At 39.6% G+C, this 27,729-nt stretch overlaps 1 protein-coding gene across 7 annotated transcripts in view; it reads right to left on the reverse strand.

Moving 5' to 3' along the window:
• Positions 1 to 27,729, reverse strand: part of RABGAP1L (RAB GTPase activating protein 1 like) — a 647,569-nt gene that overhangs the window by 134,646 nt on the left and 485,194 nt on the right. Inside the window, exon 1 of one of the 7 annotated variants that reach the window (XM_081298900.1) lies at positions 8,022 to 8,314. The exons of the other annotated variants lie outside the window; for them this stretch is intronic. Coding sequence (XP_081155026.1) covers positions 8,022 to 8,189 — 168 coding nt within the window. The 5' untranslated portion in view covers positions 8,190 to 8,314. Of the gene's footprint in view, positions 1 to 8,021; positions 8,315 to 27,729 lie in introns of those variants that run through there. 7 annotated transcript variants of the gene reach the window in all.

Here is a 27,729-nt window from a genome sequence, read left to right on the forward strand (position 1 = left end):
GAGCCACTTCAGTGACATCCTTCTTTCTGCTCTTGCTCCCCTCAATCTACTGTCCTTATTGCCAAAAAAAATTCTTTGGAGGCAAAGGTTCCCAGTGTGCTCAGAACCCAGTCCAACTCCTTCCCAGGGCACACAGGCCTCCCGACCTGCGGTCCCAGCCCTCCCTCCAGTATGTCTGGAACCACTGCTCCCTCCTTGTCCTCAAGACCAAGGCCCAGGCTTTCTTTCCAGTTTCTGTGCACACATCAAGTTTCTTCATCACTGAAGGTCATTGGCTGGTTCTTCTGCCTGGCATACTTTTCTCCCAGATCTTTACAAAAAAAGCAACTTTTTGTCATCCAGCTTTTGGTTCAAATGAGGAACCAAATCTGAGGACTTAAATTCTTCCCCCACCTTATCAAGTCACTTTGCAATTTTATAGCTATTCCCCTTCTCTCTCCCCTAAGGAAGTCTTTCTCCTCCCCCATTTCCTGTCGTGTTCACTGTTATGTCCACAGCAACAAGAACAAGGCCCCAAATAGAGGAGGTACTCAATTAAAATCTGTTACAGAATGAATGAAGGAAGGATACCTTCATCTCTCTTTTACTATGTACATATACACCAGTTTTCCTTCCTTTCTCCTCTGGCCCTTAAAGAAACACATAAAAGAAAAAACCAACTAACATCTTGGGATGTGGCTCAAGCAGTAACGCGCTCACCTGGCATGCACATAGTCTTGGGCAGTTTCACATAGTCTTGGTTAGCCCACCTTTATATCAGCAAATTAGTAGTCAAAAAATAGAGCAGGGCCAGGTGGAGTGGTGCACATCTCTAATCCCAGCAGCTCAGAAGGCTGAGTCAGGAGAATCTCGAGTTCAAACCCAGCCTCAGCAACGGAGCTAATCAACTCAGTGAGACCCTGTTTCTAAATAAAATACAAAATAGGGCTGGGGAAGTGGCCGGTGACTAAGTGCCCCGGAGTTCAATCCCCGGTATCAAAACAAACAAACAAACAAAAAACAGCTGGGCTAACAGTGACAGTGAAAAAAATAAAAAACTTCAGTACATCTAAGATTTATTTCCTTCCTCATAAAGACTCCTATTTGACGGCAAGTTGTGCTGGAGAGAATGTTTATCATGGACTCAACTCACCTTAATCTAGTTGGAAAAGGCAGTTACTGGAAAGAGTCCCTCTAACTGAAACAGGAGCTGCTGGATTACTGGGAAGCATCAGCTACCAGTTACACTGGTCACAGTCATATCCCAGTCTTCCCTTTTCACATATAACACCAGTCCTGGTGATAGTTCTCTAGAATTGGTTTGGAAAATTCAAGATGGGCTGCTTATTGAGCTTATAGGAAAGAAAAGGATGAGCCCTTTCCTGACTACCCAAAGGTCTCTGAGGGCACTTGTACTTTCAGTGCAACTAACCTCTAGTTTCCTGGAAACACATGCCCCAAATGGTGTGTGTGATGGGGGCAGTGGTTTGGTTACCTAATTTTCTAATACTGTCCAAGGTCTACTTCCAAGGCCTTTGAGCTCATACAAAAGCAGAAGCCTGGGATGAAAGAAGATACTATCTGTATCTGACTAGACCTCTCTCTAGTCAGATACAGATAGTCATGTTCGCATAGATGCTGCATGAGGTGCTGCTCAGCCCACCTCAGGCTGAATCTCAGGACAGCAGAAGACACTGTTAGTGTTGGTGAAGCTCTGGATCATACAGCTTGCCCAACGCAGTTAAGCCCAGCCATGAAGAAGGGAGGCTCAGGTACACAACTGAGGAGACTTCATCTTACTCAATTCTCTACCTCAGTCTCTGGAAAATGCTTGCCCCATAAAGGTACACAAGATTGCAAATATTGGAATGAATTCATTCTAATACCAACTCCAGCTAACTCGTGGTATTACTCAAGTTTTCCCATTTTAAAAATGGGAATGTCTTTAATATCAAGTATTTGAGAATGACATAAGTTAAGGTATATGAGCATATTTTGTGAACACCAAACAAATATGAGGGATGATATTCACTAAGTTATCTGTGTTGCTCGAATACTGATATTTTACTGGTGAAAAACAGTGCTCTGTTATCACTAATGTAAAGAAGGTGGCTAAGTTGTAAAAACTCATATACTCTTCTGGTGGAGTGCAAGACAGCTGATTTCACTGTGAATGAAGAAAGGTTGCCAGTAAGCAAAACAATACGGGGTTCTAGAAGAGTCCAACTCTTAGACTGAATGGCTGGCTCCTCCAATTTCCTACCTTTAGGAGACTTCCATAATCACGAAGTATTACCTCAAATGCCTTTGCAATGTCATAAGTGGATTATAAGCTTACAGGGATAACTCTCCATTTTTCTGACAACTGTATCTAAGAGGTTTTTCCTTCTACGATTGAAGGATAGACTCTCCTTACTCTGCAAATATTTGGGTGTTTCACTAAGGACTTATTAGAAAGTAGTAGTTTGAGTATATTCTTTCTTTTTTTTTGGAGTTCTGGAAAATGAACCTAGGGTCTCAAATACCCTCCCTCCCTTTTAAAAATATTTTCTTTTAAAAAAATATTTATTTATGGGCTGGGGCTGTAGCTCAGTGGCAGAGCACTTGCCTATCATATGTGAGGCACTGGGTTCTATCCTTAGCACTGCATAAAAAGCTAAACAAATAAAGGCATGCTGTCCATCTACAACTAAAAAGAAAGAAAGAAAAGAAATTTATTTATTCTAATTTGTTATACATGACAGCAGAATGCATTTAAATTCATAGTATACATATAGAGCACAATTTTTCACGTCTCTGGTTGTACACAAAGTAGAGTCACACCATTCATGTCTTCATACATGTACCTAGGGTAATGATGTCCATCTCATTCCACCATCTTTCCTTCTCCTATGCCCCCTCCCTTCCCCTCCCTCCCCTTTGCCCTATCCTCAGTTCCTCCATTCTTCCTATGCTCTCCCCAACCCCCACTATGGATCAGCATCCACATATCAGAGAAAACAAGAGTATTTTCTTTTTTAAAAAAATTATAATTCATGTGTGTGTATCTATGTGGAAGAGTCATACATTTTCTTTCCTGACTACATATTGATGGCCCCCCCTAAAAGGAAAACATTTTTTAAAAAGTTTAATGTAAGGTCTCACCACCTAGAAAAAACTCAATTAACTTTTTTTACATGTCCTTTTTTTGCCTAATGCTTCTACACACATTGTATTCATATTTAATAAAATTAGAATCATACTGAATGTTATTTATTAAGTATATGGTTCACAAATGTCTAGGATTAATATAATAGCAGTCTAAAGTATAAGTAGCAGTGCTTTCTATGAAAATAAAACAGGCTACCAGTTCTCACAAATACGAATTATTAATAATCTGGCTATGGAGATGATAACTTAATGGTTATAATTACATTTATAATTGTCTGACACTAATCTTCTGACAACAAAAAGAGGTTTAACAGATGAATTTTGTGATTACAATGCCCAAGCTCTAAAAAGGTATCCCTAAAAGGCAGTCTAAGACTTCAAGAATCAAACCAAGTACCAAAAAGAGGTTGTACAAACTGGCTCCTGGATTATCTCTTTTTTTAAAAATTTTTTTCTAAATTTTATTTTTTAGTTGTAGTTAGACAAATACCTTTATTTGTTTTTATGTGGTGCTGAGGATCGAACCCAGGGCCTCGCGCCTGCTAGGCGCGCGCACTACTGCTGAGCCACAACGCCAGCCCCTGGTTTAGAATCCTGTCAGGCTAAAGCTGATGTAAACTGGAAAGACAGTTCTTCAACTGGGAAATTCTTAGTTCTTCTATAATGTCTTCGGGATAATAAGGAAGAACAAAATAATGAAAGCACAACTACTCTCCTGACATTATTTGTTAAGTAATGTTAGCCAGAAGAGAATACAGACAAGAATTAGGGATATTTGAATAAGCAAAGGCATATTTTCTTCCTTGTAAAATAAAGAATTCAATGTTTTAAATAAGAACTGATAAAGGATCACCTGTGAAAATCAGTGGCTCTATGAACATCCACTTTTTGCTCCTCAAACTTTTGAACAAATCATTTCAAATAATCTGAGATATGTTTACCAACTGCATCTTTAAAGATGACACTATTCGTTTATTTGAATTATATAAAAGATTACCTTCAAAATTAAAGGCATTTAAACAAGTCCCCTTCCCTTCCCTTCCCTTCCCTTTCCTCTTCCCTTCCCCTTCCCCTTCCCCTTCCCTTTCCTTCTTTCTTTAGTACAGGGAATTGAACCCAGGGCCTGTGTGTACTAAGCAAGCACTCTACACCTAAACTACATCCCTAACCCTAAACAAGCCCTATCTTCTATTACTTTTATTTCCTTTCAAGAAGGTAGGAAGAAATACCAGAGGGAAAAGATGTAATGTAAGTATCATCTGCACTTCTCTCAGTAAAATGAATTAAGCAAACTACCCGGCAAACCATAGACATCAACACAAATGTGCTCCATAAATTCATAAAGGCTTTACTTCAAGTTTACACAGCAATAAAATATATATAATATAAATTAGGGAGTATATTTAGAGATTATTTTGAGATGAAAGTTAATTTTTGAATTTTGAGGGTTATCAGAAGTATACATGGCAACCTCCGTGTTTGGGTCTTTAACTTCTTTTAAAAGTTGCAATGTCTCTTCAGGAAGCAATCCTTATGGTCGTGAGCAATAGAGATAAAAAGGGGAGACACTCTTCTCCTCTATTCTTTCACTTCTGCCTAAAATTAATGTTTTAAGAAGTCTACAAACTAAAATTAGGATGCAATTTGACAGCATAAGAAATATGATCAAAATGAGATCTTATAATGGCTACTAACTGGGCAGCTAGAGCGTGTATGTGTATGTGTGTGTGTGTGTGTTTTCTTAACCCTCCTTGGCCTGGAAGTCCTTTGAACTCACTGTGGAAAGTGCCCAAAGTGTCAGTATTGAAACTATAGCCGACATTAATTTTAACATATAATTATCAATAATAACTTCTTATGTTGTATATAACAAAAAGAAAAATTCCGGGGGTTCAAGGACAAAATTTTGAACATGAACAGAGTAAAAGCTTTCCTTCTTTTTCCAAATCTCACACACTTACAGAGAATGCACTCTGTTACGTGTCACTGCTGATACCGTTTTGAATGTGTTTTTCTCACTGAAAAATTCAGCGTAAAAATCTCACATTTTAAAGTAACTTTTTTTTTTTTTTTTTAAGAAACACAGTTCTAACATCTGAATGTTAGCTGCAGATGCTTCTATTCTGAACTTCTCACTACTCTTGGATTATAAATCTCTCCTTAAGGACTTCTAATAGGTAGTAAATTGTTGGTTTGAATTTTCTTAAGGGATTATTAAAAAAAAATGTGTGTTTCTCTTCCACACCTGTATTACATTTACCCCAAATGGCTTTTTCCTCCTTCAGTTATGATGTCCAATAGGATTCCTATTTATGAAAAAATATTTTTGGAAGTCTGAGAGTCATTTAGAAGCAGAGCTTTAGAAGAGAGAGAGACTACTAGCTGATATATAGGATGTTTGTATCTCCTCCTCCCATGTTTTAATTTCGATAAAAGGAATATTCGGTGAATCAACACAGGAATTGTTGACTTGTGGTTATATCTAAAACAAAGTACTTGTCCTGATTTACTAAAGGAAATGTGTTCTTTATTGGGTGCAGCTTTGAAGGGCAACAAGAAAACCCTGCAAATGTGCATCTTCCATTGAGTCAGGGGCCTCTTTCTAAATAGGATTTACACAAACTAGTGTTCTAGTAGTCTGATGGTTCCTCTGGGAATCAGGGAACAATAATTAGAGCTCAGAGTCCAAATCTACAATGTTGTCTTGATTCTTTTTAAAAACATTAACTTGTTTTATAATGAAAAACTTTCCTGGGAATTTAAAGTAAAATAAGGTATTTGTGCACATTTTACTCAGAAACATTTAAAATAAGGCTAAAAACGCTCACATGTGTCTTAAACTTTAGTGCTTATTTTCGTGACTGGATGGAAAGTGGGCAGCACCACACGTGGCAGGATTCCTCTCAGGACCGCCCTGTGCAGACTGGCCACTGACCAACAACAGCACCAGGCCGAACAAGTCTATGTGCCCCTGGAACACATGCCAAACTTGAGCAGTTACTCATTGGATAGCAGATCCAAATTCACAGCCATATTGCTAATTAAAGGGCATGTGACTTCTCAAAATGTTGACTACCCTGGTTCCATCGATAACCCTGTGAAAAGCGTGTGACTGTCTATAACAAGGCCAGAGATTTCCAAAGGGCCTCACAGACAACTCAGCACACGCTTTTCACACAGAGTAAAGTGGCTCTGAAGGTTAAGAGTCTGACACAACCTGAGGGACGCGCGACCTCAGATGCCTGATGTGGCAGCCAGACTTGGCACAATTGCCACAGACAGCTAGGGAGGACCTCCCAAAGACCTCAGCCTGGGAACCCAACTCCTTGTGGAATTCATTGCTGATTTTTTTTTTAAACTAGAGGCAGTTTAAATTCATACCCAATGCAGATTTGAGTATGAGAGATAATTTTAGTTATCAATGTATGTTTTCTTTAAAACCTGAAAACTTAAATACCAAAGAGAAGCAGCACCAGATGATTGGAAAGTCACCAGTAGAAGCCCTTGAGTCACAAAGTTAAGCAGTCTCTAAGATATGGAAATACATCACACCAAGCCTGATTCCTCAGAGATGCAGAGAATTTTTTGAAATGTACCTTGGCACTTGATAGTGTCAAAATCCCTGAAATAAAATGAATCATGACTATTCAGTTTTCTCCTTTACTAATAAACAAATGTGACTCAGGGAAATAATAATTTCACCAAGGTATCAAAACATATGTATTTGGCTTTCAAACATTCCTTCCTTAAATGGAAAAGGAACTATATTTCTCAAAGATAACGTCCCTGAAATTGCATGCTGGCCATTGCATCTAACTTCATCTGGCAAAGATCAACAGACTTTCTTCAGGGTGGGAAATTCCTTACATAAATGGCCACCTACATGTCTGTTGCAATTCCACTGTAGAGACGATATTAACACGTATCCTTGAAGACTGAGTTAATATAGCTGTAAAGACAAGTACAAGCAGAGATGAACTATCCTGAAGGAAGATACGTGAGAGCAAGAGTTAAATTCAGTCAAGTAAATACTGTACTGAAGAGCCTGGGATCTGAGAGAACCCTAACAAGGGAACAGTCTGGAAGGGCATTAAACTCCATTCGGTAAAACAGACGAAGCTGAACTATTCGCCTTAAACTACCAAATAATGGTATAGGACTACCGCAGACCAATTACATTATAGAATAGTTGCTAGGTATGGTTCTCAAACCACTAAAGAGAACCCTGCAACAGTGATTGTGGGTATTTAATTTTAACCCTTGATAGGATATGAGGAAGGATGATTTTTCTCTTGTTCGAGAAATCAAATAACAAGCAAGCCTGACTTCCCAGACTCACAGCACATACTCGGCAGCTTTCGGCTGCTTTACAAACACACAGTTCAGTCATTCCAGGAAAGAAACCTACGATTCCCTACCCCTGGATACTTAGGTCGTAAAATTCCCTACCAAGGGAAAAAAAAATCAAACTGGCAACCAAATGGGGAGGTTAGAAAGCAAGCCACACAAAGTCTCGATGTGTGGCTATGTCTGTTGTAAAATTTAACCCTTTGAAGACATAAATAACAGAATGCCTATAGCAAGCACTTGGGCATTCTGCTTTATTGCTGAGCCTAGTCATTCAGAAAATAATTTTTTTTGCTTCCATAGAGATAATGCCACTAATGTGACCCTGGGCTCTGAGAAGAGAGCCCTGGTTTCCTCCAGCCAATTAAGGAGTGGCATAGACCCGGCTCCAAAGGAGCAGCACAGCAGTTCCACTTAGCCCTTCCTTCTCAGTAGAAAGGGGAGAAGGGGAAGAAAGCAGGAGATCACAAGCCTCCTCCAGGGATACATTCTCACAGAAGACAGCAGATTCTCTACAAATGAAGTTCAGTGAAAAACAGTCTCACCGCCAGAAGCCGAGGCACAAACAGCCGATGCCCCATCCCCAGAAGTTCCAGCACCCGGCACGCATACTCATTCACCAGCTTGCTCCTCTCGTCGTGCATGTCCTGGGACTTTTTGACAGGAGGGGTGAGCTTCGCAGCTGGGGCTGGGCAGGGCACCCCTTCTTCCATGAGCAGTAAGTAGGTATCCAGAATGAGAAAGCTGGGTCTCTTATCCACAATCTTAAGAACTGCGGTGGGAGGGGAGCCAGGCTGATGTCTCCCCAGGAGGATGCACAGGACAGTCAGTGGTGGGAATTGTCAGCTAATGTCGCCACGAGAAAAACATCTTGGCTAAATTATCCACTGAGCAAGAGCCCCAAAGTAGACTCAAAATGAAAATGGAATCGAATGCTGATCTAAATAAAAAATAGCAAAAACAACCAAATGCAAGAAAATGGCCAAGAGTGATGTAGGAGTTCAGACACACGTGTGAAAGCGGTCAAGCTGCTTGGAAGGGTCTGGCACGTTCCAGTGTGTGTGTGTGCTATGTGTGTGTGTGTGTGTGTGTGTGTGAGAGAGAGAGAGAGCGTGTGTGTCTATCTCTGCTGCCTGTGAGGACAGGAAGCCAGGGCAGTTGTGAAGCTGCAAGGAGAAAAGGATGAGCTCATTGCAATCCTCGATTCGTGACAAGCAGTGCTGCTGCCGCCACCGCTGCTGCTGCCACTGCTGCTGCTGCCACTGCTGCTCTGCCTCTTGCTGTGAATCAGTAATGAAGGGGTAAGAAAGGAAGGGGAGGGAGGAGGAGGAGGAGGAAGGTGAATGAGCATGCAGAGTGTGTCTCAAGGGAGAATGCTGTAATAAGAAGCCAATGGCGAGCCTTTGGACAGATGCGCTTCCCCATCTCAGTCCACCTTCAATCAGTGTTAGTCTGACAGCTTATGCTGTTGAATCTTAAACCCACAGACGAACGAACTAGCTTCTCCTAACATGTATCGTTCACAGAAAAATCAGACAACCAGCCATCTAAAAGACTGACCTATTCACTCTTGCTTTCTAACAAGGAGAACAGATAAAAGTCTGATCTCATTCCATGCATTTAAAGTGGGAAGCTCAGATCCTTGTTAGATCACTGAAATCTACAGAAGAGCAGCTAGGGTAGAATGACAGAATATGAACAGAAGAGCAAGGACCCAGCATTCAAGAGACACACCCTCAAACTGAAGTGTTTATGCAATAATAATGACTTTTTGCAGTGCCAGGATGTACAACAGCATTCCAGCATGCTGGAAGGCAGGCCGCAATTCAAAGCAAGATTTTTCCACATATAATATGATAAAATATAAAAATCTACAATATAATATTAAGAACAGACATATAAGAAATTACTAAAGTTGAGATTCTCAAAGCAAAAATAACTTTATTATGCCATAAACTCTAATAACAACAGCAGTTTAAAACACTGTTTTGATACTCTCTGGTCAAATTAATCCTTCCCCAGTAATGCTGCTAAAATCAGAAATTAAATGTAGTTTAACATTTTACAATCTTTATGCTAAAGTGTTATATTAATTTCTCTGATGCTAGTAATAAGTTGTAGCCAAATTAAAAAAAAAGGACAAGATGACCTTTAGGGACAGTCTCTTAACTTTATGCGAGCCATTGAGTACTTAATGTTTGGCATCTTGATTCTGAAATTTGTAATTGGGCTCATAAACACCAAAACAGAATATTCATGCAAGTTTTAGCATGGTACAAGGAATAATGGGGTAAGAGGCTAGAGCAAGTTATTTCTGAGTCTTAGGTTTCTGTTATGACAAAAAGAGCTACAAATCTGCAAGTAACTAAATAGAAACAGATTTATCTTAGTGCAAGATATAGATTAATTATGGAACTAGGATTAAAGAGAAATAGGAAAGGAGATATTGCCTCCATTAACAAAATAATGTTTGGTTTCTTGTTTGTTTGGTATGGACAATAAATCCAGGAGCACTTAACCTCTAAGCCACATCACTAGTCCTTTTTTATATTTTATTTTGAGATAGAATCTTGCTGAGTTGCTTAGGGCCTTGCTTAAATTGCTGAGGATGACCTTGAAATATCAATCCTCCTGCCTCAGTCTCCCGAGCTACTGGGATTACAGGTATGTGCCACTGAGCCCAGCTAGTGTTTGGTTTTCTTTTCCCAAAATCTCATGAAAAATAAAACGTAAAAAAAATATTTAAAATATTATTGAACAAAATGTCTTAAATGAGATATTGATAGAGTACCATCAAGACTTTTATTTCTTCCAAAACTAAAAACCATACAAATTAAAAATTTTATTAATCAAATGGTCAAAAGCATTAGAATAGTGTGTGTGTGTGTGTGTGTGCGTGTGTGTGTGTGTATTCCAAGTCCCTAAGGTTTTAGAGGAAACCTCTGATGGGCTGCCTAGGGTTGGGGTAGGTTTTATTAGAACTGAGAGACTGGGCCTTTCACACTACACACCACACACACATATGCACACACCACACACATGTAGCACACAGCACAGCTCCATTTTTACTTTGCACACTTTCATTCTGCTTTAGATTCTGTTTGAAAAGACTGCTGCTGCAGGATTAGGGTGAGGAACACAGCCATAGACATCTCACATTTAGGAACAAGGGAGCAGTTTGAAGGCAAAGGAAGAACAGAGCAACTTCTTAGTTCACAGGATTTTCTCTGATCTGCTTTTTAAAGTGGGGGGCCATTTTTGATCTGACTAGCTAGGCCCCACAAAACACTTTCAGAAATATTTATATAAACCAGAGACAAAGAATTTGCACAAAATGATTCTGGTAAAAAGAAGTAATGATTAATCAAATGATTTTAGAAATGTATGGTTTGGCCTTGGTGCTCAAAAAAGAAGTTAAAATTATATGGACTAAGTATTGAATGTAGTTATTAAATATGATACATGTTTGTGTGTATGTATAGCACTAGGGATTGAATCCAGGGTCTCTGCGTGCCAGGCAAGCTGTCTATCATAGAGCTGTAGCCCCATCCTTCCCCCCACCCCACCCCACTGTTTGTTTTTTTTTGAGACAGGGGCTTACTAAGATGCCCAGGCTGGCCTTGAACTTGCAATCCTCCTGCCTCATACTCCTGAGTAGCTGGGATTATAGGTTTGTAATATCATACCTGGATTAAATTATCATACCTAGTAAGCAAACCAAGTAGTTACAATATTTAGGCACATGTAACAGAATGCTATGTAAACGGTTCTATAATAGGTGGTCATGAATTTCAGAGGCCCTAATCGCTTCACAATGTTGCTCCTTAAACATCCATCATAGTACCTTTAAAATTTCCACAAGTTTTCAGTAATGGTCCTATTTTCAGAACAGGATGAGGGTTAACATCAAATAACTCTTTAGAACCTCACAGTGAAATGGAAGAATGGATTCCAGGAATTCTTGAAGCCCTTAAACAATTACCCTCACCTCAGTATTTCTTCCTTTTCCTCCCAAGCCCCCAATAATTTATTTATTGCTGATGAGATTCAGCATTAAATCACAGAACACTCTGAGGAAAAAAAATATTAATTACAAAGTAGTCTAAAAATGGGATAATAAAAACTCTTCTGAATTAACCAGTTAATAATACCCAAATTATCTTACCCTATCATAAAAGAGATTTAATTCTGAAAGTTCAGTTTAAAAGCAAGTCAAAGATAATATGTGAAATCTGGATAAATCACCTATAGAAGATGAAAACTATTTTCTCTCTGTTCTTTTAGGTGCTCTGCCTTGGGTCCCACAAATAAGTCTGATCAAAGATAGTCTGAGGAGAGGAAAACCACAGCAGTCCAATATGTGCAGTGTGTGGATAGGAGAGATTCAGTAATGAGCAGCTCAAAAAAGCAATTAGATCTTGAGCTTACACAGCATCTCAACAAAGAACAATAATTTTGCAGAGAAGTGACAAGACAAACAAAGGAAAGGAACTTTGAGCTTCTGGAGTGACAAACTGTACACAGCAGGGAAACCGACGTGCACAAGGGCTGCTCAGGTGAGGCTGTCTGCACAGACTGTTCGTGGAGACTGTCAGAACCATCTCATTTCCACCAACAGGGCTCTTAACACCTTCCTGGTCTGGGAGATGTGTACTCAGGGCTGGGGGCCCTTCACAGGGTCACTAGTGTTCTACTCTGAGGCCGAGACACTTGTCCTGTGCCTCCTTCTTCTCAACTGTCTCTAGCTCAAAATAGTCCTTATAAAGAACTGGCATATTTTGGGGTGGCACACTCTGAACTCCTTCACACCCAAAGAGAGTGACTAAGAGAGGGCCAGCAACAGTCCAAAAGCCATGGCCTACGGACTCACGTTGACACTCTCTGGAATGATGGAAGCAGGCAGTGGTGCAGTCCTGATTAGAGTCTTGCGCTGAAGAGTGTTCTTCCTGTGTCATGACTCCACTGTGTCATGACTCCAGATCACGTTCTGGACACAGTACAGTTCCATTGTAAATATAAAAAGCATATCTGACTTAATTCACAAACCCATAATTAAGAACTCATACACCTCCCCAATAATAATCATGTTAGGTTGTTCATTCCATGGCTACAAAGATGTAAAGGAAATACTTTCCAACCTGCAGTGAAGTATCCAGAGATAAAACAGGGTGTGCCAAAAGGAGGGACACGCTGCCTGCCACAACCTGGGCGTGCTGTGGCCATCCACAGCAGAAGTAGAGGTAGGCTTGAGCTGGTGGGACAGGCCTATCCCAAAGCTATGAGGAGTGAGGATTAGACATCTTTAGGAGAAAAATAGGATGTTGCTAATTACACCATCTTTTAGATGTATTTACTAGCTAAATGACAGGGCAGTTTCTTAACACTCCCTCAGCCTGAGTAGAAAAGCAACATCACCTACCTGGCCCAGATGCTGTGAAAATATAATAAGTTGTGCCCATAAAAGAATCTCCCAGGGGCTGGAGCTGAGTGGAGCTCAGTGGTACAGTGTTTGTCTAGCATGCTCAAGGCCTAGGACTAAATCCTTACCACCACCACGGAGAAGGAGAAGGAGAAGGAGACTCACACAGTGCACAGCATAAGGCAGATACTCAGGAAACACTTGTTTTTTTATTCTTACCAGCAAGTCATACAGAAGAGAAAATGTATAAAATGCACTGTGTTCATTTGGAATAGGGTTCAGAAAGATGAGAAGGGCTCTGGATATCCTAATAATAGGACAGTCAGCCAAACACAGATAAAACACGTTCCTAGGAGACCACCTGCCTCTTCAGTTCACTCTTAAGACACAGACATGTTAACAAGAGGAGCAATGCTTCTCAGGGATGAGAAGGAAAGAGTAAATGTCCTTCCCTAGCTACTAGTTCTTCGTCAGATGGGTGACTTTTTCAAAAAGGAAAACTCAATGATTTGTTAAGTTCCTAAGAGCCAACAAACAGGCCAGAGAGGGATGACACAGTAAGTAGCCTGGGTCTCTTAGTGCTGTGGGTGCCTGCGGAAGTCACATTGGCTCTTCCAGTCAAAGTCTTAATTCTGTTCAGTGCTGTGCTACGGGATCCTGGATATAGAAGGAAACAGTAGACCCTGTTTCCAACTTTATGGGTTATCCAAAGCACTTGAAGAAAAGATTGAAATGAAATGTAATGATACTGAGCTCAGACGTCATCTCCCAGGAAAACGTGTTTCATTATTTTACAGTTGGAACTCATATGTGGAAGAATCAGAGCACAAAATAAAGATACTACATAATTAACTGGCCCTGTAGTGGGACGTTCAGGTTATAGATCTATAGGAATTTGAAGAAAAAGCATGTTCCTATAAAACCCCGTAGACTACTGGGTGTTGTGGGGAAAGCACTGATCTCTGGTGAGACTGATGTTATGACAGTTCCAGGAGGGACGTTGTTTGCTCTTAAAGAGAAGACAGCATTTTCCCCTTCCCAAAGTGATACGATAGCATTCTAAGCAGACCTGGCAGCATCACCAACACCTCATTTCCTATCCTCGTGATCAGATTCATGTGAGAACTTCTGCATCCTCGTGGAAAGGTGATCGATCACCTTATCTGTTTCACATCTACACTGACTAGAAGCTCAGGAGCCTACCTGTTTTATTACTACACGTTTATATTTACTAGAAAAGAACTACACAGAGTAAGCCAGAAATCCAAAGTTTCTACTTAGTGGATTCAGTTATCTATCATTATCTGTAACTGCTTTTTTTTTTTTTTAAGAGAGAGAGAGAGAGAGAGAGAGAGAGAGAGAGAGAACGAACATTTCGGTATTTGTTTTTCAGTTTTTGGCGGACACAACATCTTTGTTTGTATGTGGTGCTGAGGATCGAACCCGGGCCGCACGCATGCCAGACGAGCGCACTACTGCTTGAGCCACATCCCCAGCCCCCTGTAACTGCTTTATTGAGGCATGATTGGCATACAGAAAGTTATAGATATCTGTGGTAAGGGGACAGAACCCAGGGACACTCAAACACATTTTTTTTTTTTTTTAAATCGTGAGACAGGGTCTCACTAGGTTGTTGAGACTGGCCTCGAACTTGTGATCCTCCTACCTCAGCCTTCCCATTCATTGGGATTACAAGTTTGTACCACCTCGCCAGGCTTAAGTAGTAGGCAATTAATGTACAGGGTGTATACTTGTGTAATATAATCATACATTTGAACATAAGTATACATCCATGAAACCAATATCTTTATCAATGTCAAAACTTAACCTTCATCTCCACAGATTTCTGTCCCCACCTCCTTGTTTCTTTTGTGGTTAGAGCACTTAATAGAAGATCTACATCAGTAATATATTTTATAATAACAGAATAAGTATACTTCTTTTTTCCATGTGACATTAATAGAATTATTTGAAGACAGTCTTAATTTTCTTTTCTCTAAGCTAATCATGCCCACTTCCAAATCCATCTCCTCCGAGCTAATTTCTAGACTATTCCAGACACAATTCTGTCTGCTGCCCCAAGTATACACTTGTTTAGATAGTGTCCCTCAATACAGTGTTGCCCACAATGGAAAAAAATACTCTAGATTTGATAGCAGAATCATAAAATAATGGGATCTTGTTAGACTCTAGAAAATATCAAGGTCTAACAACATGTCCAGTCAATTGCTGAAAAGACTGAGGCAGCTTGCCATCATAAAAGCTGTAGGAGACGGAGCCAGGAAGGCAAGATCTCAAAGTGCAGAAGCACAGCATGGAAGCCAGCACTTCCGGCACTATAATTTGCTACCTTTCAATTAATACAGTTTCTAAGAAATTATCTTATGAGAAGGACTATCCTTCACCATTTTTTCCACACATATCTGGTCCAGAGCATGTGCCTGCCACCTGCGGTGAAAGAATCTAAAATTCACGGATTTGAGTTGAGGTGGAGTGTCCCCAAACCTGCCTCGAGAACAGTCACTTTTAAATACACATTTGTGATAATAAAGCACATGTGCCTTTTCAGCTTTTGAGTGGCAAGTACTCTCTTCTGCAACCAAACAGTTCAAGCAGCTACTCCCTTGGCAGCTCAGCTATAGTGTCAAATGTAAGAGCTGCTTTCTTGAAGCCATGCTTGTGACACAGGCTTGAAGAGGGAATGCTGTCTCAGGTCTCTCCTTCTCTGCCATGGACGGTGTATATAATGTTCACAAGCATTTCAAGCTTGAGCAGCAGGGATAAACATATGTTAGTACAAGCCTGTTTTTTAAAATTTTAAATTGATCTCATTAAAATGAAGACATATAGAATCTAAACTAATTCCTTGATCCCCTAAACTAGATCAGCATTTTTTAAATCTTCATGTATGTGTTTTGTTATTGTTTTTCTTTTTTTTTAAAGAGGTACTGTATTCATCTTGTGAATTGCCTCTTCCTTCTAAGGCTTATCTCTAATTTTCTATTAAATTCGCAATCTGTGGCATATTCATGTTATATAGAATGCTAGGTGTAGTATACCAGCTGTCACTATGAAAATATTATTTTCAGCAAAGGAGTTATATGGGTTAGCCCATGTATTAGCAATCGAATTTGTTTCTAAAAAATGAATATGTCAAGATGGGAGCCTTGATATATTAAATGGACAAACCACGTTTTGAGACAAAGTGGTAATAGATTGCACAGCTCCCCTCTCTCCTCCCAACAAATACACATCCTAAGTCAGTAGAATGGTAGAAGTGGCAAATGGCAAGAGTGGAGATGACCCCCTCACTCTGTGAGCTCAGCACTTGTACACACTCAGTATTGCCATAGCAATCTGACAAGGCAATGGGTGAATGAGTGTACATGGGCTTCTCTGCTTCACAGATGCTTTTATGTATCTCGTGCTTGCATGTGCTCCAAGTGGAGATTAAGATGAAAATCTAGTGACTAAAAGTATGAACCAGCATTACTTTAAAATTTTTTTTTAGTTGTAGATGGACATATTATTTATTTTTATGTGGTGCTGAGGCTCAAACCCAGTACCTCACCCATGCTAGGTAAGCGCTCTACCACTGAGCTAAGCCACCGTCCCCCATCATAACTTTTCTTTTTTTTTAAGGTGGACACAATATCTTTATTTATTTTTATGTAGTGCTGAGGATGGAACCCAGTGCCTCCTGCATGCCAAGCCAGCATACTACCACTTGAGCCACATCCCCAGCCCCCGCCATCATTATTTTTATTCAGGGTTTGTAAGAACCATGAGCTATCTGAGTGCTTCCCTTGCATCCCTGCATTTTATCATAGCAATATCTGTGCCCATTGAACTTACAAGTTAAGTGACTTGCCCAAGGACATGTAGCTAGTTATGGGGCTCAGGATACGCCACCCCAAAATATGTCATCTTGGCATATTGAATATTTTACACTGAAGAAATTTGAAAAATAACAGGAAGGATGATTCTCTGCCCTAGTCCCCTGAAGCAAGTCTCAAGACCCAAGTAGGAGGGAGAGGAGCATCATTATCTCAGAGTATGAAAGGGTGTTAAGAGGATCTGAATGAACAGGCTTGTTAACCCACTTTATCACCCTTTGTCCTATCACAGCTCACCCTCTCCATTCTTCATCAGCTCTGGTGTAAGAATGTTCCAGTTTAACCATTCCTTTGGGTCTTTATTTCTGTATAAACGCCCCTGGGTCATGTAAAACATATTAAAACACATTTGTATGTTTTTCTTGTTATTACCCTTAACCTCAGCCTGAGAAACAATATGTTTTTTTCTCTTGCTAATCTGTCTTCCTGCAGGGGCCCTGGCCTGAACCTGGAAGGGTGGAAGAAAGATACTCTCCTACATTAGAGCTACAATGACATTTTTTAGATAACTACATATATTATATTTAAGTGTTTTAAATATAACTTAAATTATTTGAAAAAAATGAACTCGAAATTAAACAGGCTAGATTCCATAAGGTAGTCTAGGGACATGAGACCATTCACCTAGGTACATAATTATGAATATACTGAGAAACTAATATATCTTGTGTTCTGAAAGACATGACAAAAACAAAAAGAAAACTAAGCAGAAACTTGGGCTCAAAGAGCAGCATCTGTACCCTGGTGATCTTACCCATACCTTCCTTCTTAATTAATACCAAACAACCCAATCATGAGACCAGCCCTCTCTCCAGAACTCCCAACCTATATATCTACCTCCTTATTGAATACATGTAACTAACCTCAACATGCTCAAAGTTACCACACCTCATTCTACCTGTTCCTCCTCCTGGTACCTCATCCACCCAACTACCAAGAAGACAACTGGGTACCATCCTTGCATCCTTTTACCTCCATCTATACCTAACCCATCACTCAGGACTACTTGATTCAACCTCCTCAGCATCTCTCTAAAGGATTCCTTCCTCTCCATTTTTATCACTTCTGATTTGAGACCAGCCCTTAGTGTGTCATGCTAGATAGACCTCCACCATTCGCAATATTCAAGTTACTGTACAAACTAGGGGACTGCAAGTCTCCATACCTATGTTCATGTCTTCTTCTTTCCTTGAAATGTGTTTCTCCTCCGATTCATTTGCCTTTTCCTAATCTTTCAAGACTCAGTTCCTGGGTATTACTTCCTGCAGGGGCTGTACCCTCACTCCCCAGATGTGTGGCATGTGGCCCTCCTGTCTGCCCCGTTTCTGTCCATGCCGCCTATCTCATAGCACAATCAGACCTGTACTTGAACGAGTAGCCCCAAGGCCAGTGCTTAGGGTCATTCTCTCTTGTGAAGGTAATAGGAATAATAATAGGGTAAGAATACCAGGTATTCTCTTTCTCTCTTTTTTTTTTTTTTTTTGTCCTAAAAGCCCAGAAGAGGCAGCTACTTAACATGCAGTGGTATTCCCTATAAATGTTTGCTGAAATAGTTTGGCATTCAAAATGGATAGTCTTACTGTCCATGGAAGAGACAGATAAGCATCCTTCTGATTAGAGATGTCATAACACTGACCGCTCCTTTTGGGAATTTGTCCTTGGCAGAGTTACTTTTGCTTTCCTTCTCTTGCCCTGCATTCTAGATTCTAAAGAGAAGTCACATCTAGATGATTAGGATGTTAGCTTCTAATTAATCTTCCTTTAGATTCACGGAACCCAGGACCTCTGATGTCCTTCAGATACCACTGGAAGATGCAATGCCCCTTCTTAGTTTGTTTGTTTATTTTTGGTACTAGGGATTGAAGCCAGGGGTGCATAATCACTGAGCCACATCCCAAGCCCATTTTTATTTTGAGACAGAATCTCATTAAGTTGCTGAGGCTGACTTTGAACTTGCAATCCTCCTGCCTTGGGCTCCTGAGCCATTGGTATTATAGGTATGAACCACTGCGCCCAACCTCTTATTTTTTAGTTTTGTGCATCAACTAATACAAGTATGTAAATATGGCTGGGAGGAGTAATTTGCAGAGAAGTGATACCTGCCTAAACAAACACAAGAACCAGAAGACCAAGGTCCAGTGTCCAGTGCTGGACAGAGAAGAAGGGGAAAGGAGGCCAAGTCCTAAATGACGAAGATCCTACCTAGAAAGTAATCTTTCTGCCCTCTGCCCACTGAACCTCCCTATATAACCCTTTTTGTGTTCCAGAGTTCCCCAAGATAGTTTTTAATGGGAGGAAATAGCTGTCCACCCTGCCATCCTCCAAGGTACCAGTCCTTGAACAAACAACCCCATCTCCAGAGAATTGGCTTTCGCGTGGCAAGCAACTATGCCTAGGGCTGGCAGCAGTACTGGTACTTTAATGCTTCTGAGTCTTTAAAAAGGTTTTTCCCTTTTTGTAGAATGTTCTCCTCCACCATTTTTCCTTGAAAATGTTGTCATGAAAAGAACACAAGCTGGGATGCCAGAAGGACTAGGGTATAAACCCAAAATTTGATGTCTAGTACCTATGTGACTTCATGAAAGTTAAGTAACCTCTCTGAGTCTTATTTTTCATTAGTTAAATGATGTTAATAATAGCAATCATATGAAGTTGCTTAGTTATCAACATCTGTGACATTGTTTTTAAAAATATTTATTTAGTTGTAGATGAACACACAGTATCTTTATTTATTTTCATGTGGTGCTGAGGATTGAACCCAGTGCCTCACCCAAAAGCAAGCACTTTACCACCGTGCTACAGCTCCAGCCCCATCTGTGACATTTTTTAGCTTGGTAAACTAGGATGATAGAAAAGGAATTAATAGCCTGCCAAAGTGCTATGAAAATTACTTAAAATTGAAAACACCTGGACAATCAGCAGCTGTAGAAAAAAATATTATCTAAATATAAAAGATCCTCCTGAAAATATAGCTGCCACTGACCACTTCTAAGGAGTTTCCCAATTGAAAAAAAGCCTCTGTCTTAACAAGAAATGAGAATTCAGTTATCCATTAGCATCAAAAAGCCAACTAAAACATTCTACACTTTTCCTATTTAAGCCCTTGGCTTTGCCTTCCCCCTTTTCATCACATTATATATGAACACCTCTCTCTGGCTATCAGAGAGTTACTCGTTACTGAGCATGCACAGTAATGATCCAGTCTTTCTCCTGTCGATCTGTCTGTTGTCTGTTAGTGATCAGGCCCCCATTCATTCCAACTCAAGATGGTGGGGAAAAGCTGTCTTCCCAACCATAGTGACGGCAGTAATAAGCAGGCAAGAATAAAGGGAAATCACTGAGGACAGAGAGAATAGAAGACAGATGGAGTTAATAAGGAATATGTGGCAACGGACTTATTCATTTATTCTGGTACCAGGGATTAAATCCAGGGGTGCTTAACCACTGAACCCCAGCCTCAGCCCCTTTTTAAATATTTTATTTTATTATTATTATTTTTAATTTTTTTAAGTTGTAAATGGACACAATACCTTTATTTTATTTGTTTACTTTTATGTGGTACCGGGTATCAAACCCAGTGCCTCATGCAAGCCAGGCAAACGCTCTACCACTGAGCCACAACCCAGGCCCCTTAAATATTTTATTTAAAGACAGGGGCTTGCTAAGTTGCTTAAAACCTTACTAAGTTGCTGAGGCTGGCTTTGAACTCATGATCCTCTTGCCTCAGCCTCCCAAGCTGCTGGATTATAGGTGTGTGCCACTGCACCTGGCACCAATTGCCTTTCTAATAATTTGTTTTAAATTTAGTGACCAAACAAGTAGTAAAAGTGAGGAAATAAAATCTAAGTAAAAAGTACTGACATTGGGATAATAAAAAGGGAGAAAGGCCTTCCCAGTCATTCTATAAGGCCAGCATTACCCAGATACCAAAACCAGATGAAAACACACACAAAAAGAAAACTACAAATAATTTATCCCTGATAAATACAGATGCAAAAACTCTCAGCAAAAGGCTAGCAAATCAAACACAGCAGCACATAAAAAAAGATTGTATACCATGATCAAGTAGGATTTACCCCAGGAATTCAAGGAAGGTTGAATATACACAAATTGATAAATGCAATACATCATATCAACAGAATGAAGGATCTCAATAGACACAGAAAAAGCATTTGCTAAAATTCAACAAAATTAGGTATATAAGAGCCACGCATGACAAACCCACACCCTACAACATACTGAATGAGGAGAACCTGAAATCATTTTCTCTAAGATCAGGAACGAAACAAGGATGTACATTTTCATGGCTCTTGTTCAACAAAATATTGGAAATATTGGCCACAGGATTAAGATAAGAAGAAAGAAAGAAAAAAAGGGAAAGAAAGAAAGAATGAAAGGCAGGCAGGCATCCAAATGAGATAGAAGAAATAAAATTCTCCCTGCTTGCAAATGACATGATTTATAGAGAGAGACACCTAAAGACTCCACCAAAACACTGTTAGAACTGATAAACAAATTCAGTAAGGTCACGGGATATAAAAATCAACATACAAAAATCAATAGTTTTTTTAATAAACCAACAGGAAAATTACTGAGAACGAAATTAAGAAAACATTCACAATTGCTACAAAATTCAAAACCAAATCAATACCACCACCACCCTAGGAATAACTTTAACCAAAGAAATGCATAATATATGCAACAAAAATTACAAAACAGTGATAAAAGAAATTGAAGAGGATGCACAAAAAAATAGGACATTTCATTTTCATGGATTGCAAGAATTCATATTGTTAAAATGTCCATACTACCAAAATCAATATATAGATTCAATGTAATTCCTATCACATTCTTAACAGATCTAAAAAAAAAATCCTGAAATCTATACGGGAACACAAAAGACCCCAAAGAGCCACACAAGCATGAGTCCAAACAACAAAGCTAGAAGCATGATAATATCTGCCTTCAAAACATACTACAAAGAGTAACCAAAAAAGTTTGATACTGGCGTAATGGACACACAGACCAATGGAACAGAATAAAATAACCAGAAATAAATCCACATATTTACAGTTAAATGATTTTCTATAAAGATAGCAAGAATAAAACACTGGAGAAAAACAAGTCTCTTCAATAAATGGTGCTAGGAAAACTGGGTATCCATATGCAGAAGAAAGAAACCAGATCCCTATCTCTCACTATGTACAAAAATCAACTCAAAATGTAGGGATATAATGGAAGATTTGAAACTACTAGAAGAAAGTGTAGGAGAGATCTTTAGGATATTGGTCTGGGCAAAGACTTTTTTTTAATATGATACCAAAAACATAGGCATCAAAAGCAAAGACTGACAAATGGGATTCTATCAAACTAAAAATCTTCTGTATAGCAAAGGAAACAATTAACAAAATGGAAAAAAAATATTTACAAACATTCATCTGACAAGGGAAATATTTCCAGGACATATAAAGAATTCTTACAACTCAACAGGAAAAAAATTTTCTATTTAAAAATGGACAAATGACCTGAATAAACTTTTCTCAAAAGAAGCCATACAATGGCTGATAGGTATATGAAAAAATGCCCAATATCACTGACCACCAGGAAATGCAAATCAAATTGCATTTCAGTATAATGAAACAAAAACAAAAAAATAACAAATGCTGGAAAGGATATAGAGAAAATAAAACTCTTATACACTATTGGTAGAAATGGAAATTAGCACAGCCTTATGGAAAAAGCATGGAGGTTCCTGAGAAAACTAAAAATACAATTACTATATGATACAGAAGTCCCACTACTGGGTATACAGCCAAGGAAATTGAAATCAATATGTTGAAGAAACATCTGCATTCACATGTTTACTGCAGCTCTCTTCACAATAACCAAGATATGGAATCAACCTAGTGTACACCAACTGATGAATGGATAAAGAAAACGTGGTGTATATTTACAACAGAATATTTTTCAACTATAAAGAAGGATGAAATTTTGTCTTTTATGGCAATATGGATGGAACTGTTAGAGAACACTTGTTAAGTGAAATAAATCAGGCACAGAAAGACAAATAGCACATGTCCTCACTTATACATAGAAGCCAAAATGTTGATCTCAAAGTTGAGATTAGAATAGTCTTTACTACAGTCTGGGAAGAGTGTAGGAGAGAGAAGGATGGAGAGAAGATGGTCAGTGGACACAGGGGTGCAGCTGAATAGGAGAATAACTTCTTATGTTCTATAGCACAATACAGTTGACAACAATTTGTTGAGCATTTCAAAATATCTAGCAGGGAAGATTTTGAATGTTCCCAATATAAAGAGATGACATATGTGTGAGGTGATAAGATTCCTCTGAATCAATTCAATTACTCTGCTGATTATTATACAGTGTGTACATATAGCAGAATGCCACACAGTATCTCACAAATATGTGTAATTACTATAAAAAGTATATATTAAAAAGTGTCACTAGTGCCTGTTGTGAGCCAGACATTGTGCCACCCACTTTCAAGCATGATCTTATTTCGTATAAAATGTTGTATTAAAGTCATGGCTTTAATAAATCATTTGCTCATATTCTGTGTTGGAGCTCAGAAAATCATAGCCCAAAACATGACAATTTAGTATGCCAATTATTTTAAATTAAAGATACTTGGGGATCAGAAGATGCTGGATGAGGAATGTCTGTGGAGTTCCCTTATCTACTTAAAGACCAGATCTGTCAAATATGAATATAATTGCCTTCAATCTTCTTACTAAAATGTCATTCGCCAAGAAAGATTATACTCCTATCATAGAGATGTGAAGAGAGTGAAAATCAAACTTCACATCTAGAGCCCAGAGGAACTTTGCCCAGGCCATTATGTGTTCTTTGGGTCCATTACTATCCCTTAAAAATCTTTTACTGCCTCTTCAGGACTACCTATGCCCTCCATTTCCTTTTCCCCTATGAAGAGGGTACTGAATCCTTGGTCATCCCACAATTATATTTTCATATTTTGTGTGGCTCCCATGCATGTGTGCACATTAATAAATTTGCATGTCTTTTCTCCTGTTAATCTATTATTGGTTAATTTCAACAAACTCAGTGAACTTGCCTACTCTTTTTTTGGGGAGGGGGGTACCGGGGATTGAACCCAGGGCACTAGCCCACTGAGCCACATCCCCAGCCCTATTTTATATTTTATTTAGAGACAGGGTCTCACTGAGTTGCTTAGCACCTCACTTTTGCTGAGGCTAGCTTTGAACATACAATCCTCCTGCCTCAGCATCCCCAGCCACTGGGATTACAGGCATATGCCTTGTGCCCAGTGAATTTGCCTACTCTTGCAAAAATCAATTTGCCTTATCTCTACAACATCCTTTTGTCCCCAAAGGTTCATGTGCTGGAAGAATGGTCTCCAGTGTGGCAGCACTGAGGTGGTGGTGAGGAAATGTGGCTTGAAGGAAGACCTGCACAGGCAGACAGGAAAAGGGCCTAGGAGGTCGGCCTAGGATGAGACCCTGCCATCCTAGAATGTGACATGGGGCCTAAAGAACATCCTGTCATTGCCCCTGACAGCTTCAACCATCACACCTCCTCTTTAGCTAGAATACCCTGTCACTGCTGCTGATAGCTTCAACCACAATGGCTCTTCCTTAGCTTCCCATACTCCTAAACCTAGCAATGGCTGACCATCAGATCTACCCTTACCTGAAGCACTTTCTCTCCTGAAAGACATGCCAAATCACAAGGTTGGACCCATCCTCTTAATTATGTAAATAAAAGATTAAACTTATGCACTTAGGATTAGCTTATGAAGCTGGGAGCTTGGAGAGCATGATTGGTACATGTAGTATCCCTCACCTGACCAATCAACTGGGCTAGTCCATAAGATATACCTTTAAGGCCGGACGCAGTGGTACATGCCTGTAATCCCAGTGGTTCAGGAGGCTGAGGCAGGAGGATCAAAAGTTCAAAGCCAGGCTCAGCAAAAGTGAGGCACTAAGCAACTCAGTGAGACTCTGTTTCTAAATAAAATATAAAATAGGGCTGGGGATGTGGGTCAGTGGTTGAGTGCCCCTGAGTTCAATCCCTGGTTATTCCCCATCCCCCCCCCAAAATGAGATATGCCTTTAAAACCCCTGGACAACAGCCACCCTCTCTTGGGACCCCTTCCTTTTGGGAAGCTCTGCTTTCTTTCTTCTATTCTAACGAATCCTGTTACTTTGCTCTTACCCTTGTGTCCATGGATTCCATTCCTCGAATCTGTGAGACAAAGAACCCACCCACCCATACTCTGTGTTACAGTAGGCAATTTAAGACATGGGGCCTAGTAGAAGGAAATGAGGTTATGGGCTCCATGCTCATGAGTGGACTAAAGGGGATTCTTGTGGAATGGGTTGGGACTTATAGTAGTGGATTAAGTTCCTGAGAGAATGAGCTCTCTTATAAAACAAGTTCAGTACCTCAGCTCACTTTCTTTTTTTTTTAATTTTAAAAAAAATTAAAAAAAATTATTTTTATTGGTTGTTCAAAACATTACATAGCTCTTGACATATCATACTTCATACATTACATTCAAGTGGGTTATGAACTCCCATTTTTACCCCAAATACAGATTGCAGAATCACATCGGTTACCCATCCACATTTTTACATAATGCCATATTAGTAACTGTTGTATTCAGCTCAATTTCTTGTACACATCTCCTTCTGCACATGGCTAGTCCCCTTTTCACTTCTCTGCCATATTGTGATGCAGTCAGAGGGCCCTCACTAGAGTGCTGGCACAGTGCTCTTCGCGAGTTCAAAGCCTCCATCCAAATTGTCAACCAATTAACTCCCTTTTCAAGTTACTCAGCTTCTGGTATTCTCATATAGTAAGAAAAAACAGATTAAGACATCTATTATTTTTCACTTTTATTCAGTCTTCCAAATCTAATTCATCTACAAATCCTGTCACATATTTTGAAAATATATCTCGAATCTGTCCTTTTCCATCTCACTTGGCCCAAGCTACCATCATTTCCTGTTTGGCCTACTGAAATAACAACTAGATGCCATGCCTCTTCTGTCACCCCTTGTCCATTCACATTACACAAACAAGAATTCATCAATCAAAATGATGTCCCCAAACCATATGTGAAATCAAATTTCTACCTGGTAAAAGTTCCTAATGGCTTCCACTGTACCCAAATGTAAACACTATTGCTTATATGGCTCACTGACCTGGCCCCTGCTCGCCTCTCTGAATACAATTCCCTCCTCTCTACCTACCTCTCATTCCTCAGAAGGCTCCAGCCCCACTGGCCTTCTTGAACATACAAAGCCTTTCTCACTCAGACTCTGACCCTCATGCAATTAGGTCTGCTGCATCATTCAACCCCACTTGGCCCACAGAGGCCCTCTCTTACCACCATGTCTAGTGGAGTATAGAAATTGCTTATTGCTTTCTTAAGTGTTACCTTTCATCCAACTAAACTATCTCAGGACAGAATCACAGTGGAAAGGAGTGAGAGCTTTAAATGTCTTCATTGTCAAGAGTATTAGAGGAAAATAAAACCCCAAAATAAGAATCTTGCCGGGCATGGTGGCATATGCCTGTAATTCCAGCAGCGCAGGAGGCTGAGGCAGGAGGATCGCGAGTTCAAAGCCAGCCTCGGCAAAAGCGAGGCATTAAGCAACTCAGTGAGACTCTGTCTCTAAATGAAATACAAAATAGGGCTGGGGATGTGGCTCAATGGTTAAGTGTCCCTGAGTTCAATCCCTGGTACAAAAAAAAAAGAAAAAAAAATCTTGACTCAGCTTCTTCATTCATTTTTACTTTAAAATTATAATTTCATAGAACATTTTTTAAATTTTTACTTTTTATATTTTTTAGTTGTAGATGGACACTATTTATTTATTTATTTATTTATTTATTTATTTATTTTTATGTGGTGCTGAGGATCAAACCCAGTGTCTCACACTTGCGAGGTAAGCACTCTACCACTGAGCTACAGCCCCAGCCCTCATAGGACCTTTGAACTTCTTTTTCCTGATGCAACCAGGAGTCAACTAAAGTTGACCCCCTGACATTTACAGATTTAATATTTAATGTTTCTCTCCCTTAGAGGCCCAACAGGGCCACAATCTAGTAACTTGTGAGTTTGCAGGAGGATAAATTGAGTTATTCCTAGTAGCAGATGGTGAGTAGCTTGAATTATAGTCTTTGTCCTTCACAATTATATGCTCTTCTAGCAAGGTATTTATTTTATCTCAATTTCATAAAGAAAATGAGTTAAAATCATAGTAGTATTAGAAAATTGAGAAATTTAAGAACATCTTAAAATGTATCCTTCCCAAATAGTTTTCCCCCTCAACCCACATTGATCCAAAAGAAAGAAGCGGATCACAGTCCAATTAAATTGTCTACCTGGTTAATTGCAGTGATTCTTTAGGAATGCCATAATTAATACCAAATATTATGGTTCCAAAAAGGCTATTATGAACCTATAATCATAAAGATTAGTCACAGAAAAATGAAGAGATCATTTTAAACATGCAAGTGGCTGAGTCACAGTGGTATTTGGTACAGAACAGGAAAGCTTCTAAATTTAAAAATAAAGATAGCATAATATTGGTATTACAAGTGTCCTGTGAGCATTGGATAACACATGCTATATAACTGTCAACTACTTTAGGAAAGAAGGCATTAGCAACACCAAACTAGAAACAGCTCTTAGACCAAGTAGGGAAGAGAGGAATAAAGAACTCAGGATTTCCTAGCTTGGACCTGGAACGTCCCCAAAAGCCTACATGTTAAAGGCTTGTCCCCATTAAGAAGTGGTGGGACCTTTATGAGGTGGCTAGTGGGAGGTCTTCCAGTCAGCTGGGGCCATGCCTTAGAGGGGACAGTGGACCCCAGTTCCTCACTTTTGCATCCCAGACACCACGAGGAGAGCAGTTTTATTACTCC

Source organism: Spermophilus citellus (genome assembly GCF_964194105.1).
Source record: "Spermophilus citellus genome assembly, chromosome: 6".
NCBI lineage: Eukaryota > Metazoa > Chordata > Mammalia > Rodentia > Sciuridae > Spermophilus > Spermophilus citellus.